The sequence below is a fragment of the Trichechus manatus genome, unplaced genomic scaffold (assembly GCF_000243295.1).
Source record: "Trichechus manatus latirostris isolate Lorelei unplaced genomic scaffold, TriManLat1.0 scaffold00147, whole genome shotgun sequence".
NCBI lineage: Eukaryota > Metazoa > Chordata > Mammalia > Sirenia > Trichechidae > Trichechus > Trichechus manatus.
The window spans coordinates 3,164,737-3,180,444 of record NW_004444083.1 but is presented as its reverse complement, the minus strand read 5'-3'; the positions used below and the strand labels follow the sequence as shown (position 1 = coordinate 3,180,444).

Genomic DNA, 15,708 nt, shown 5'->3' with positions numbered 1-15,708 from the left:
GAGGATTTTTGTTTTCTTTATGTTGAGGTGTAATCCATACTGAAGGCTGTAGTCTTTGATCTTCATCAGTAAGTGCTTCAAGTCCTCTTTGCTCTCAGCAAGCTAGGTTGTGTTCCCTTTTAATCCTTAAAAAAAAATTCTCAGACTTGAATTTTCCCTACAAGAAGCATTTATGTGAAAGAAAAGTAGCTGATCTCTTGTTAAGAGTTTCTAGTCTAGTGACTTAAGTTAGAAAAAAAATGGGCTATTAAGCAGAATGTTGAACATTTTTCTGACCTATCTCTAGATTACAGCCTAGAATTTGAAAGCAAGATTTTAATTTAACCACTTAAGGCATTTGCTATAATATACTGTAGAAGTGTAAAATTTGGCTTTGGATATAGTGTATGAAGGAAAAGAAGGCAGGGGGGACTCTTGTGTCTTAAAAAACTGTAGGTCTAGTAGCTTAAAGTCAGAAAGATTCGACCAGTTGGCATTATGGAGATAGTGTAATGGTTATGTTGAGCTTATGAGACAGTTTCTCAATGTGGTCAGGAGGCCGTTGTATTGATGGAGGCCTCAGCAGTCTTCAGATGGGGAAAATACTCTCAATTCCTAGTTTGATCTGAAACAGTCCAAGTTGTAGGTATTTCAGTGAATAGATACTGGAATGTAATTACTGAGGGTGTCACAATATTCATAAAGACTGGATTCCCATTATCTTCTTAATGTGATTTGATTCCAGTTTTCATTTTTTATTCATAAAGTCAGTTTTCATTCGTTTGATTGTCCTCATTTCTTTGTATCTCTGCCTTTCATGTGAAATAAGAAAACAGAGTCCTACTCTGATTCCCTTTGATTTTATCATTCATGTAGCTCATGAAGCCATTTAGCAGATCTAGGTAGCCAGAAAAAATGTCATTTATGTGCAACTTGTCATCAAACGATTATGGTACTCTGACGAAGACTCTATATTGTACCCACAGGACTCTTCATTTACCAACCAACTCAGGTGGATGATGCATTCTGGTAAATTGAACACGGTGTAATGATGTGAAACCATACCATCTGCTAGTACATTTAATATTTAGAATATTAAGTTTTAAAAGCATCATTTATATGTTATGCATATAACAACTCTATACTGTATATAGCAAAGCTTTTTGAAATGTATACATGTATTTGAAGAAAGGAAACAAATTGCAAGTATTCAGTTAATAAATTCTTGTTTTTCATTGAAAGCAAATATATTTTGCACTATGCCCTTTTCTCATTTTCAAAAATATCTTGAAAGTCTGTACTTGTAATTGGGTTCTTTGGGGGCATAAGGAAGCTAATGCCTTTAGGAAGAATAAAATTATGCTAAGAAGTTTTATTGGAAGAACAAAGAATTTTCATCATTATTGTTCTGCCCTATTGACTCCAAAGTAACAAGTAGAGAAAACAGTTTAAATTTGGGCTAGAAAGCCCTCAGTGCTAAGATTCCTCAGAGAGTCACAGGAGTGAGAAGAAATGGGCCTGTTGAGTTCATTCCTAGGGAGAACAGACTGTACTAAAACAGAATAAGAGAGGAAAAATGTACATAATCTTTTGTGTGTATTTTGACTGTATTTGACTATTTTGTGTGTTATTTGTGATACACTAATTTGTTGTACACTTTTTTAAAAAGCAGAGGAAATTTTTGTTAAGTAGAAACAAGTTTTTATTTTCATAGCATTTTTCCTTTGTTGAAGCAGTAAAGCATCCTAAACCCCTGCTTCTTTCAAAATGATTTTAGAATATTTATAGTTGAATGTGTTGGTCTCTGCCACACCCCTGCTATTGAAGTACGTTCACATTCTCTTTCAACACATCACATCACAGGGGATGGTAGTGCTAAAATCCTTGCAGGGTAACCTGGAGTATTTTGTTGTGGGTCCACCTTTTTTTCTGAAACGTTCTTCTGACCTGAGCTTGTTAAATCATTATATATATATTGTGTGTGTGTGTCTGTGTGGTTATGTGTGTCTGTGTACATGCAGGTGTTTATATTGTGTTCAGGCAATGAAAGTTTAAGCATCTGCTCTATAGTCATCAGGGAAACACAAATCAATACCCCTTGCACCCAGTGGGATGAGTATAATAAAAAAGATGGATAAAAACAAGTATTGTGGAGGGTGTGGTGAAATCAGAACCCTCTTACACTGTTGGGGGGAATGCAAAATGGTGTACCTGCTTTGGAAAACAGTTACCTAGTTCCTCAAAAAGTGAAAGAGAGTTACCATATGACCCAGCAATTCCACTCCTAGGTATATACCCAAGAAAATTGAAAACGTGCGTGCAAAATACTTGTGCATACATGTTCATAGCAGCCTTGTTCATAATAGCTAAAAAGTGGAAAACACCCAAACGTCTATCAATTGATGAATGGATAAACAAAATCTAGTGTATCCACATTGTTGTTGTAGATGCCGTCAAGTCAGTTCTAACTCATAGCAACCCTGTGTACAACAGAACGAAATATTGCCCGGTCCTATGCCATCATCACAATTGTTGCTACGTTTGAGCCCATTGTCGCAGCCACTGTGTCAGTCCATCTCATTGAGAGTCTTCCTCTTTTTCACTGACCCTCTACTTTACCAAGTATGATGTCCTTCTTCAGATACTGGTCTCTCCTGATAACATGTCCAAAGTACATGAGACAAAGTCTCACCATCCTCGCTTCTAAGGAGCATTCTGGCTGTACTTTTTCCAAGACAGATTTGTTCATTCTTCTGGCAGTGCATGGTATGTTCAGTATTCTTCGCCAGCACCATAATTCAGAGGCATCAATTCTTCTTTTGTCTTTCTTATTCATTGTCTAGCTTTCACATGCATATGAGGCAGTTGAAAGTACCCTGGCTTGAGTCAGGCACACCTCAGTTCTCAATCTTTGCTTTTTGACACTTTAAAGAAGTCTTTTGCAGCAGATTTGTCCAATGCTGTACTTTGATTTCTTTACTGCTGCTTCAGTGGGTCTTGATTGTGTATCCAAGTGAAATGAAATCCTCGGCAACTTCAGTATTTTCTGCATTTATCATGATGATGTATATCCATACAAGTGGAATATTATTCAGCTATAAAAAGGAGTGAAGTCCTGATATGTTACAATTTGGATGAATTGATGAACCTTGAAAACTTGCTAAGTGAAGGAAGCTAGTTGCAAAGGACCACGTATTGTCTGATTCCATTTATGTGAAATGTCCAGAAAAAGCAAGTCTATAGAGACAGTGTAGATTAGTGGTTGCCAGGGTCTGGGTGCTGGGGTCAGGTGATGGAGAGGGAGTGCTAATGGGTACAGGGTTTCTTTTTGGGATGATAGAAATGTTCTGGAATTAGATAGTGGTGATGCCGGCACTGTAAGGTTGCTATGAGTTGGAATTCACTCAAGAACAATGGCTTTGGGTTTTTGGTTTTGATGGTGGCACAGTCTTGTGACTATACTAAAATCCACTGAAGTGTATACTTTAAGAGTGTGAATTTTATCGTATGTGAATTATATCTCCATTTAAAAACAAAAGTTGAAGTATCTGGAAAGCCAAGCAATCTACTAAATCTGAGTGGATAGTAGACCTTTGATAAATATTTGTGAACTGACTTGAACAAACGTACATTATTCTTTGATTTTTTTTTTTAGCACGTGTCGAAAATGCATGGAACTGCTAAATGAAATTTACCAAAGGCATAAAAATAGTACACATGAGAAAATAATGATCAATCTGAGATATATAAGGATAAACCTTGAGTCTTAAAAAAGTACTCCACAAATCACAAAGATTTCAGTGAATAATTTTAGGCTTTGTTGTGTTCTATAGTGTGATGTGGGAGGTTCAGCCTTCAGAACAGCGTGAAGTTACTGTCGTTAAGACTCTTTAGACTGAGAGTAGAATTTATAACTGTTATATATTCTTACAATTTAATGCTCTAAATTCTCACTAAACATTTAAATCTGAAAATTGAGATATATACCGCCTTGGTAAATTATAATGGTGAAATATTTTCTGCTTTGTAAGTAGAATTAAAAATAACCATAATTAGTTTCTTTTGCCTTTTTACTCCTTTCTCTTCCCCTTGAGACACATTGGTTTTCCAAGTTATGAATTCAATGTCTTTTGTTTATTCTAGCCACTTAGTTTTTCTTATTACATACATGATGAATTTTTAATTTCTCATTAAAAGTGAGTATGGCTGATTTTCCTATCAGTATTTCAAGAAGTCTTCCATTTCTCTCTGTCACAACCTAGATACAGTGTTGTCTAGTGTGTATTACCACATAATTAAAATGCTTGTCTTTGGTCAAATTGTTCTAGCAAAGCAACTTTTTAATACATGTTAAATGGTTCAGATTTTTATTTCTGTAAAATTTAGATAAATGTTATAAACACTGTTCTGGAACTAAAAATGGTAAGTGGAATACTAATTAAGTATAATTCTATGAAGGAGCCCTGTGGTGAAGCAGTTAAGCACTTGGCTGCTAACTGAAAGGTTGGCTGTTTAGACACGCCCAGCAGCTCCATGGGAGAAAGACCTGGTGATCTGCTCCTCTAAAGATTATAGCCTAGAAAACCCTGTGGGGCAGTTCTCCTCTGTCACACGGGGTCACTATTAGTTGAAAATCATGTCAAAGACACCTAACAACAACATAATTCTATGAGGGAAGGTTGTTGGAATTGTAGAAAAATTATTTAAAGATGAACATATCATAGGTATTCATACCTTTTCAGTCAGTCTCATTTAGTATATGAATGTAGGTATATTTTTAAAATTACTAATCTTGCGTCCCTATACCAAAAAGAATTGGCCGACGTTCAGCCATTTCAGGAGATAGCATATGATCAGGAACCAATGGTGCTGAGGCCATTGGCAAAAAACAAGGCTCCATGAATTGACAGAATATCAATTGAGATGTTTCAACAAATGGATACAGCGTTACAAGTGCTCACTCATCTGTGACAAGAAACCTGGAAGACAGCTTCCTGGCCAACTGACTGGAAGAGATCCATATTTATGCCTGTTCCCAAGAAAGGTGATCCATCCAAATGTGGAAATTATTGAACAATATCACATACAAGTAAAATTTTGCTGAAGATCATTCAAAAGTGGGTGCAGCAGTATATCGACAGGGAACTGCCAGAAATTGAAGCTGGATTCAGAAGAGGATGTGGAACCAGGGATATCATTGCTGATGTCAGATGGATCCTGACTGAAAGTAAAGACTATCAGAAAGACGTTTACCTGTGTTTTATTGACTATGCAAAGGCATTTGACTTTGTGGATCATAGCAAAGTATGGAAAACACTGCGAAGAATGTAATTCCAGAACACTTAATTGTGCTCATGAGGAACCTGTACATAGATCAAGAGGCAGTCGTTCCAGCAGAACAAGGGGATGTTGTGTGGTTTAAAGTCAGGAAAAGTGTGGGTCAGGGTTGTATCCTTTCACTATATTTATTCAGTCTGTGTGCTGAGGAAATAATCCAAGAAACGGGACTCTGTGAAGAAGAACGGAGCATCAAGATTGGAAGAAGACTCATTAACAAGCTGTGTTATGCTGATAACACAACCTCACTTGCTGAAGGTGAAGAGGACTTGAAGCACTTACTGATGAAGATCAAGGACCACAGCCTTCAGTATGGATTACACCTCAACATAAAACAAAAATCCTCACAACTGGACCAGTAAGCAACACCATGATAAACAGACAAAAGATTGATGTTGTCAAGGATTTCATTTTACTTGGATCCACAATCAACACCAGTGGAAGCAGCAGTCAGGAACTCAAAAGACTCATTGCATTGGGCAAACCTGCAGCGAAAGATCTCTTTAAAGTGTCGAAAAGCAAAGATGTCACCTTGAAGACTAAGGTGCGCCTGACCCAAGCCATGATGTTTTCAGTTGCATCATATACATGCGAAAGCTGGACAGTGAATAATGAAGACCGAAGAAGAATTGACTCCTTTGAATTGTGGTGTTGGTGAATAATATTGAATATAGCATGGGCTACTAAAAGAATGAACAAATCTGTCTTGAAGAAATACAACCAGAATGCTCCTTAGAAGCAAGGATGGCGAGACTATGTCTCACATACTTTGGATATGTTATCAGGAGGGATCAGTCCGTGGAGAAGGACATCATGCTTGGTAAAGTAGAGGCTCAGTGAAAAAGAGGAAGACCCTCAACAAGGTGGATTGACGCAGTGGCTGCAACAGTGGGCTCAAGCATAATAATGATTGTGACGATGGCACAGGACAGGGCAGTATTTTGTTCTGTTGTACATACGGTCGCTGTGAGTTGGAACTGACTCGATGGCACCCAACAACAACAACAACAATAATCTTGGGTCATTTGGCAAATACTTATTAAGTACTGATTATATACCACTCACTGTGTTAGGCTTAACGGAGCCCTCATGGCACAGTGGTTAAGAGCTTGGCCACTAACCAAAAGGTTGGCAATTCGAATCCACCAGCTGCTCCTTGGAAACCCTAATGGACAGTTCTCCTCTGTCCTGTAGGGTCGCTATGAGTCAGAATCGACTCCACAACAACAGGTTTACGAGTGTTAGGCTTGGATCCCTGGTGGCGTGGTGGTTAAGAGCTCGGCTGCTAACCAAAAGGTTGGCAGTTCCAATCCACCAGTTGCTCCTTGGAAACCCTATGGGGCAGTTCTGCTTTGTTTTATAGGGTCTCTGTGAGTGGGAATCGACTCGATGGCAACAGGTTTTTTTGTTAGGCTTTGTGGTGATTGAAACTGTCAAGTAGTTCTTGCTTTGGGCCATTTATGCCATAATCATGGAGCTGAAAGAAGACCCGTGTGCCTGGAGCACAGGGACCGAGATGGAGACTAGAATGAGATGAGACTGGAAGGCTAGGCAGGGTCCTGGTAATAACAAGCTTGTAGTTATGGTAAAGACTTTAGACTTCTCTCACTGTAATGAGAAGCCATTGAAGGTTTATAGCAAGGGGATCCAACTACTGAAATTTTATAAAAGATTACTCTGGGCAGCAGTGGGCAGCAGTGGCAAATGGTTGGGAACTTAAGCAAAGATAGAATTAGTTTTGATTTTCTGCTGTGGATAGCCTGGTAGCCATAGGACACTGTAGTGATATTGAGAGAGAGTGTGTGTGTGTGTGTGTGTGTGTGTGTGTGTGTGTTAGGGGAATTAAAAGAAAATCACAGTAGTTGGAGAAGTAAAAATCTACTTGATTTCCAACATGCTAAATAGACACTATTTCTCCTAATGTTATTTGGGAGCTTTTTAGTTGAGATTTCATTAAATTCTCTTAATTCATGAGAATGCCATAAAACTAAAAATAATAAGCCCATGGCAATAAAAGAATCCTGAATGTACTAATAATGGAGATGTATTTTGGTTGTGCTAACAATGGAGAGCCATAAGATATAGATATACATGTAAAAAAAAAACCTAAATCAAACCAGTTGCTGTCGAGTTGATTCTAACTCATGGTGACCCCTTGTGTTTCAGATTAGAACTGTGTTCCATAGGGTTTTCAGTGGCTGTGACCTTTAGGAAGTAAATAGCCAGGGCTTTCTTCGAAGGTGCCACTGGGTAGATTCAAACTGCCAATCTTTTGCTTAGTTGCTGAGTGCATAACCATTTGTGCCACCTAGGGACTCCAGGTTCAGGTGTAGATATATAATTTTTTCTAGATTATTTCTTTTGGGACTGATGTTAATTAGAATCCGTATGGGAGAATGAGGAGTACATTTGAGATTAGTTTACTGTCATTTACAAAGGAATTAATTTGTACTGAAGTAACATTACCTTAGAGTAATAAAAATTATTGTTGTCATGTGCCGTTGCGTCAGTTCTTCCTCCTAGCGACTACCATTTATTCAACACCGGATTTATTCTGAAAATGTTAGAACAATTTTAGGAAGGAAGTATTATCCTTCCTAACTTAAAGATGAAGAAATTGAGATTTAGAGAGTTTAAATGATTTGCCCAAGACAAGCAGGAGAATCCTCTCCTTTTTAGCTTCAAAGCCCTTGCAGTTTCTCGTGTGCTGTCTGAATTAGAATCTTTGGGATTTGAGAGTACGTAAGCACGTTGATTGGGAACCAAGTAAACTCTACCGAGCGGCAGCCCTGGTGGTGCAGTGGTTAAGAGCTGTGATTGATTGGAAACCCTGTGGGCTGTTCTGCTCTGTCGTATAGGGCCACTATGAGTTGTAACTGACTGGATGAGAACTTTTCCAACAACGTGTCCCCTAATCTGCCTATTAACCCACATCTACACCTGACATTTGCTTCTTTCCTCCTGTTGTGATGAAAAAGGCTCCTTCCTCCATGGACTTGAGTCTTTTTTTCTTTTTAATCTCTTACATCTTCAGTCTCTGTCTCCTACTGTCTCTTCACTAGCTTCGTGCCATGAGAATAAACCAGTCCCTCCTCAAAGCAAAATACTTTATATATCAGTTCGCAATTACTGTGTAACAAACCACTCCAATACGTGGTGAACTAAACCAACCAGCATTTATTTAGCTCACTGTTCCTATGGGTCAGCAAATTAGGCTGGGTTCAGCTGGGTTCACTCATGCATCTGTGGTTAGCTGCCAGTCAACTAGACAGCTTTGCTTTTGGGGCATTGGCTGGGCTAGTGGCCAAGGCCACCCAGATGACTGGGACGTAAGTCTTTCATCATCCAGCAGGCTAACCCAGACTTGTGCACATGGTTGCTTGGGAGGGTTTCAACCTTCAAAGCATCTTGAGGCCTTGGCATAGAACTTATATAATGCCCCTTCCCTCACATTCTGTCAGCCAAAGCAAGTCACAAGGCCAGCCCAGATTCATTGGGTGGAGAAGGAGACTCCTGAACCAGGAAACTCTTCTTTATCGCTGGCTAACTCCAACTCATCTTTAAAGGTCATACTCATCACTCTCAAGCTGAATGTGTGCCGTTAGCCTGGGCTCTCTCCATTACTGCATAGAGAACGTTGTGTGCCAGTTGCTGGTTTACCTCTTAGTGGAAAGTGAGCTCCTTAAAAATGGTCACTGTGTTTTAATCCAGAATTTGGCAAATAGTAGGTAACTTTTAAAACCTGAAGTTTTTGTGAAAATAAAGCATTCAGGCAGTTGTTATCTGGTGATATAGAAGTTGGGATAAAAAACCAAAACCTGTTGCTGTTGAATCCATTCCGAATCATAGCAACCCTATAGGAAGTTGGAATAGAACATAATATATGCTTGCATTTTTTTAACTTGATTGTTGACATTTAACAACTGCGGAGCAAATAATCTAATATATTAAAATAGAATATTTATTTTATAAGATGATGAGTATAAAGAATTATTACCAGCATTCTGAGCAGAAATCAGTGTTAAATATTTTTACACTATCTTTTGTAGTTTTTCATTAGGTTAGAAGTTTGTTTATAAGGAAGACAAGTTGCAGTGTTTTTTTCTGTTCTACATTTTCCCCCTTTTGATCAGGATTCTTCTATGGAATCTTTTTTAAATTTTATTGTTGCACTTTAAGTGAAAATTTACAATTCAAGTTAGTCTTTCATACAAAAATTTATACATACATTGTTGTGACCCTGATTGCTCTCCCTATACTGTGACAGCACACTCCTCCTTTCCACCGCTGATTTTCGTTGTCCATTTAACCAGCTCCTAATTCTGTCTGCCTTCTCGTCTCACCTCTGGACAGGAGCTGCCCATTTAGTCTCATGTATCTACTTGAGCTAAGAATCACAGTCTTCACAGGTATCATTTTATGTCCCTTCTATGGAATCTTTGATCAAAATTTTCAGTAATTGTAGCCAAACACCATCCAGTTCTTCTGGTCTCATGACAGAAGAGGCAGTTGTTCATAGAGGCAGTTAGCCACACATTCCATATCCTTCTCCTATTCCTGACTCTCCTTCTTCCTTTGTTGTTATCCAGGTAAACAGAGACCAGTTGCTGTGCCTTGGATGGCCGCTTGCACGTTTTTAAGATCCCAGGCACTATGCATTAGAACAGGAGCACTAAACATGTTATTAGACCAGTTAACTGGGATGTCCCAGGAAACCATGACCCTAAACTTCCAAATCAAGAAACCAAATCCTGTGAGGTTTTTGGCTGTATATAATCGGCCTCAGCAGCTACTATTTTTGTGTGTGTCATTGTTGTAAATATATGACACAACTTTGGCCAATTCAACTTTTTTTTTCTTTTTCTAAATTTTATTTATTTTGTTGTTGTTGGGAATATACACAGCAATACATAACACCAATTCAACCATTTCTGCATGCACAATTTAGCGACATTGATTGCATTCTTAGAGTTGTGCAGCCATTCTCACCCTCCCTTTCTGAGTTGTTCCTCATTAACACAAACTCACCGTGCTCTAAGTTTCCTGTCCAGTCTTTTACGTCACTGCTGTCAGTTTGATCCCATATAGATAGTTCTTAAAAGAGCATAATGCTCAACGCAGGCCGTTTTTACTAGTTAAGCTAAACTATTGTTTGGTTTTAAGGTGACTTTCGGGGATATTTTTGGTTTAAGGTTTAAATTTTATCTCAGGGCAGTAGTTTCAGGGGGGCAAGTTGTATTTTCATGGCATATTTGTCAGAGAGAAAGCATGCCAGTCCGTTAACTAGTCCATTGGGATTCGGGATAGAATATCTGTTTTATAATGTAAAATGAAGGAAGGGTGTCAGCTAGCACTCTGGATGTTGCTTTGAAAGATAGTGAAAATAGATGTTTCTGTTAGGATGAGAGGTAAGATATATATATAACGTAAGCTCCGCTGTAAGAGAATATGTCTCATTAATGTATTGATCCTTAGTTCATGGGTTTTCACATGCATTTTATTTTATATTTTAGGTTTGGCTGTCTATAGCTCTCCAAACTCCTAAAACTTGACCGTATTTTTCCATCACTGGGTTGTTTTCCTGATATTTAACCATGCAGCGGAGATCAAGAGGGATTAATACTGGGCTTATTCTGCTCCTTGCTCAGATCTTCAATGTTGGGATCAACAATATTCCACCTGTCACCCTAGCAACTTTGGCACTTAATACCTGGCTCTTCTTGAATCCTGTGAAGCCCCTGTATGACTCCTGCATTAGTGTGGAGAAGTGTTACCAGCAAAAAGACTGGCAGCGTTTACTGCTTTCCCCTTTTCACCATGTAGACGATTGGCATCTGTATTTCAATATGGCATCCATGCTGTGGAAAGGAATCAACCTGGAAAGAAGACTGGGAAGCAGATGGTTTGCCTATGTCATCACCACATTCTCCCTGCTCACTGGGGTGGTGTACCTGCTTTTGGAACTTTCTCTTGCAGCATTTTTGGATGAACCTGATTTCCAAAGGAACTGTGCTGTAGGCTTCTCAGGTAAGGCAGGTGAACTCCTGAGGCAGCATGCATGAGAACAGGGGAGGTGTGCCTGCTGTCCGTTACTGAAGTGTGGGTCCCTAGTTGGTACAGGCACTGAGTTCTGAGAGGTCAAGAGCTGCCGGGGCTCAGATTTTGGAGAAGAGGCTGATTGGAGACACAGGTTTTGCTATTCTGCGCCATGCTGTATCTTTCACTCTTGGACAATCTGGACTGGGGCCGACTTGAAGGTGGTTCTGCAGGGAGATGGAATCCTGGACACATGGCAATGGTCCCATCCTGGTGGGACCAGGATAGCTCCTCAGGTGTACTGTGATAGGGAGTTCTCAAAAAAGAGAGGGATACCTCTCAACAACTCCATTAAAATTAATGCACCACACCCTACCCATGGCATGTGCTCCGTGTTTTAGGAACCAGGATGGTCACTCTACATGACTCCTGTGTAATTCATAACAGCAGATCCATAGAGTTGGCATTGTTTTGATTTTTGCAGATGAGGAAGGTAAGACCCAGAGAAGTGAGGAAACTTGCTCACCGTCCCACAGCTTGTGAGCGGCAAGCTGGGATTTGAACCTGGTCTTATATGACTTGAACCATGTGTTTCATGGCCTCTCACTTTTCCCCTTCACTAGTTCTCTCTTTTTTTTTTTGGCATCTATTCCACAGGGCTGAAATTGCCATCGGGGTTTAAGTTAGGTGTTCTAAAAATTAGAATGGGAGGAAGAGTAGGAAAATAGTTCTCAAGCAGAAGGAAATCTAATCCTTCCCTTCTACTTGCCATTCTCCCCATTCCCTGCCAAGATGCATCCTTATACATCTGATCTTGGAGAAGATAGAAAATATGCCCTGCCTTCCACATGTCTTTCCACCGTAGAGGTTAGAGAAGTACACGTTGCTGCTGTCTTATCCCCATTTTAAGTGTTGTGTATTTAGTAGTATACTGAAAGTCGTTATGAACTTCTATGCTAAGAAACCTCAAAAGAATGCTTACCTTGAACTTTTCTTCTGTCTTTTTTTACCGAGTGCTGGGTGACGTGTTGGAAGGAATGGAATATTACAAAAGAAAAACGTAGATGTAGTTGAATGATCATATTCACATTTAATTAGTTTTCTTAGCAAATGTTGATTCCCTAGTTCCTCTCCACATTTGGGTTATTGATACTTGTGTGCTCTTTATTCTCTTTTAGGAGTTTTATTTGCTTTGAAAGTTCTTAATAACCATTACTGTCCTGGAAGCTTTGTCAACGTTTTGGGCTTTCCCGTACCCAACAGATATGCCTGCTGGGCAGAACTTGTGGCTATTCATTTCTTCGCGCCAGGGTAAGTGTTTGCTCTTAGAGAATAAAGATGAAGAACTTGATGTTCCATGGAGAAAGAATGGCTGTAATAATGAGGTAACCTGTTTGTTTTTTACCATGAAGTTTATTCTTTAACTATAGGAATAGAACTGAGCTTAATGGTTTTAATATCAGAAATTCCTGGGTTTGAATCCTGTCAGCCATTGAGCTGTGTGATTTGGGACACTTATCTTATCTGAATTTCATTTTTCTCATCTTTTAAGTAGGAATAAGAGAACCTCATATACAGGATTGAGGACCAATATTAACCAGCCTGTCAGCTGGTTAATTCTAATAACAATAATCCAGAGAAGCACACTGAAACCACGTAATGATAAAAATGGAAGAACAAAACAAAAGGGACACTAGTCCAATGCTTTTAAGTCATTTTAATTGTGGATTGTCTTGGAAATTTGTTGTTGTTGTTGTTAGTTGCCATTGAGCTGACTCCAACTCACGGTCACCCCATGTACAACAGAATGAAACGTTGTCTAGTCCTGTGCCATCTTCATGATTGTTGGTATGCTCAAGTCTACTATTGCAGACACTGTATATTTTGAGTGCCTTCCAACCTAAGGGGCTCATCTTCCAGTACTGTATCAGACAATATTCTGTTGTCATCCATAGGGTTTTTTGTTTTTTTTTTTAATTTTACTTATTTTGTTGTTGTTGTTGAGAATATACACAGCAAAACATGCACCAATTCAACAGTTTCTGCATGTACAATTGAGTGCTATTACATTCTTCAAGTTGTACAACCATTCTCAGCCTCCTTTTCTGAGTTGTTCCTCCTCCGTTAACATAAGTTGACTGCCCCCGTAAGTTTCCTATCTAATTTTTCAAGTTGCTTTTGTCAGTTTGATCCCGTATAGATAGATCTTAAAAGATCATACTACTCAAGGCAGACATTCTTTACTATTTAAGCTAAACTACTGTTTAGTTTTAAGACTTCAGGGGATATTTTTGGTTTAAGTTTTAAAGATTATCTCAGGGCAACAGTTTTGGGGGTTCATCCAGCCTCCATGGCTCTAGAAAGTCTGGAGTTCATGAGGAATTTAAAATTATTCTGCTTTTTCCTCCTTTTGACCAGGATGCTTCTATAGAATCTTTGATCAAAATGTTCAGTAATGGTAGCTGGGCACCACCCAGTTCTTCTGGTCTCATGGCAAAGGAGGTGTCTTGGTTATCTAGTGCTGCTGTAACAGAAATACCACAAGTAATTGGCTTCAACAAAGAGAAGTTTATTCTCTCACAGTCTAGTAGACTACAAGTCCAAATTCAGGACATCAACTCCAGGAGAAGGCTTTCTCTTCTCTGTTGGCTCTGGAGGAAGGTCCTTGTCATCTGTCTTCCCATCAGTCTTTTCAGCATGGGGACCCCAGGTCCAAAGGACACGTACTCCTGGCTCTGCTTTCTTGGTGGTATGAGGTCCCCCTGCATCTCTGCTCTCTTTTATATCCCAAAAGTGATTGCCCGAAGATACAGTCTAATCTTATAGATTGAGTCCTGCCTTATTAACCTAACTGCTGCTAATCCCATCTCATCAACATCATAGAGAGAGGATTTACAACACATAGGAAAATCACATCAGATGACAAAATGGTGGACAGTCACACAATACAGGGAATCATGGCCTAGTCAAATTGATACACATATTTTTGGGAGACACAATTCAGTCCATAATGTTACCGCAATAATGCGGATTGTAGCTGCCTGCTGCAATAGCCAATTCTGATACAGGGATGAGGTGAGCAGCAAGATGTTTATTATATATCCATATATAGGAGACAGAGGGGGATAGATTCCTCCAAAAAACCCGTCTTCCCCCACTGGAGATCAGCGGAAGGCTTTTTGTAGGGACAGGATATGGATCTTAGAAGTTTCTGTTAGTTTCCCCTTGAGGTGGTGATGTCTTAGATGAGTTAACCTTCTACTGGTATTCTTAGAGGTTATCTGGTGACATCCTTGGGGATTATCTGGCGACATCCTGCTTTTTCTTGTCACAAGATGGGTGCTTTGTTTTTTTTTTTCATCGTTAGATCATTATCACTTTTTTCCTACCCTCCAAGGAGGAACATCGGTTAATCTTAAACATTTCGTAGAGACGGGAGAAACAAGATCATGAGACAATGTGGCGGTTAGCAATGGAGAGTAAATAATAGTGAACCAGGCCTGTGCAGCCTCTTCCAATAACAGGAGGCATTTGTTCATAGAGGCAGTTAGCCACACATTTCATGTCCTCCTCCTATTCCTGACTCTCTTTCTTCCTTTGTTGCTCCAGGTGGAAAGAGACCAATTGTCTTGCCTTGGATGGCCACTTCCTTGGCTCATTTTTGGAAGTAGATTGCCAGGCCTTTTTCCCTAGTCTTTCTTAGTCTGGAAGCTGCACTGAAACCTGTCCACCATGAGTGACCCTGCTGGTTTTTGAAATACCAGTGATAAAGCTCCCAGCATCACAGCAATATGCAAGCCACCACAGTACAAGCTGACAGACGGGTGGTAGATTTGGGTAATAAAACTCTTCGAACAAAAGACATTACTCACAAGCCCAATATATAACATAAAACAACCCTGAACTGTTTTGAGTTAAAAGGAAGCATGGGGTGCTATGGCTGCCTTGGAGGGCCTCCACAGAACCCTAGGGCTCCAAGAAATGCAGTTTGAGAGCCACTGATCTGGATGAATCCTTTCCTTTACAGATAAGTACATGGAAACTCGAGGAAGCCAAGGGGCTTGTTACCTTGCATACAGTTCAGGGCAGACACTAGATGAAGTAGGATTCAGGCCTCCTGACTCCTGGGCTGGTGTCCCTGCCCGTTCATTCATGCTGTGCTTCCCTCCTTTAAGTCTTTTCTCTGCTTTCTGTCTAGAAAATGGAGGATAAATGGTATGTTCCCACCTCTTCCACCAGCCTCCCTTCACCTGATCTGTATAATGCAACCAGAAACGCATGGACCTGGACACTGGAGAGAGGAGAGATTCAGGGAGAGGAAGGAGAATTCTTTGCTGCTCTTCTTTCAGACAGAAA

The 15,708-nt window shown here is 39.6% G+C and overlaps 1 protein-coding gene across 2 annotated transcripts in view; it reads left to right on the top strand.

Moving 5' to 3' along the window:
* Positions 1 to 15,708, top strand: part of RHBDD1 (rhomboid domain containing 1) — a 135,796-nt gene that overhangs the window by 14,843 nt on the left and 105,245 nt on the right. For both annotated transcript variants that reach the window (XM_023740104.1, XM_023740105.1), the window contains exons 2-3: positions 10,830 to 11,343; positions 12,531 to 12,663. In XM_023740104.1, the coding sequence (XP_023595872.1) occupies positions 10,911 to 11,343; positions 12,531 to 12,663 (566 nt within the window). In that variant the 5' untranslated portion in view covers positions 10,830 to 10,910. The remainder of the gene's footprint in view (positions 1 to 10,829; positions 11,344 to 12,530; positions 12,664 to 15,708) is intronic.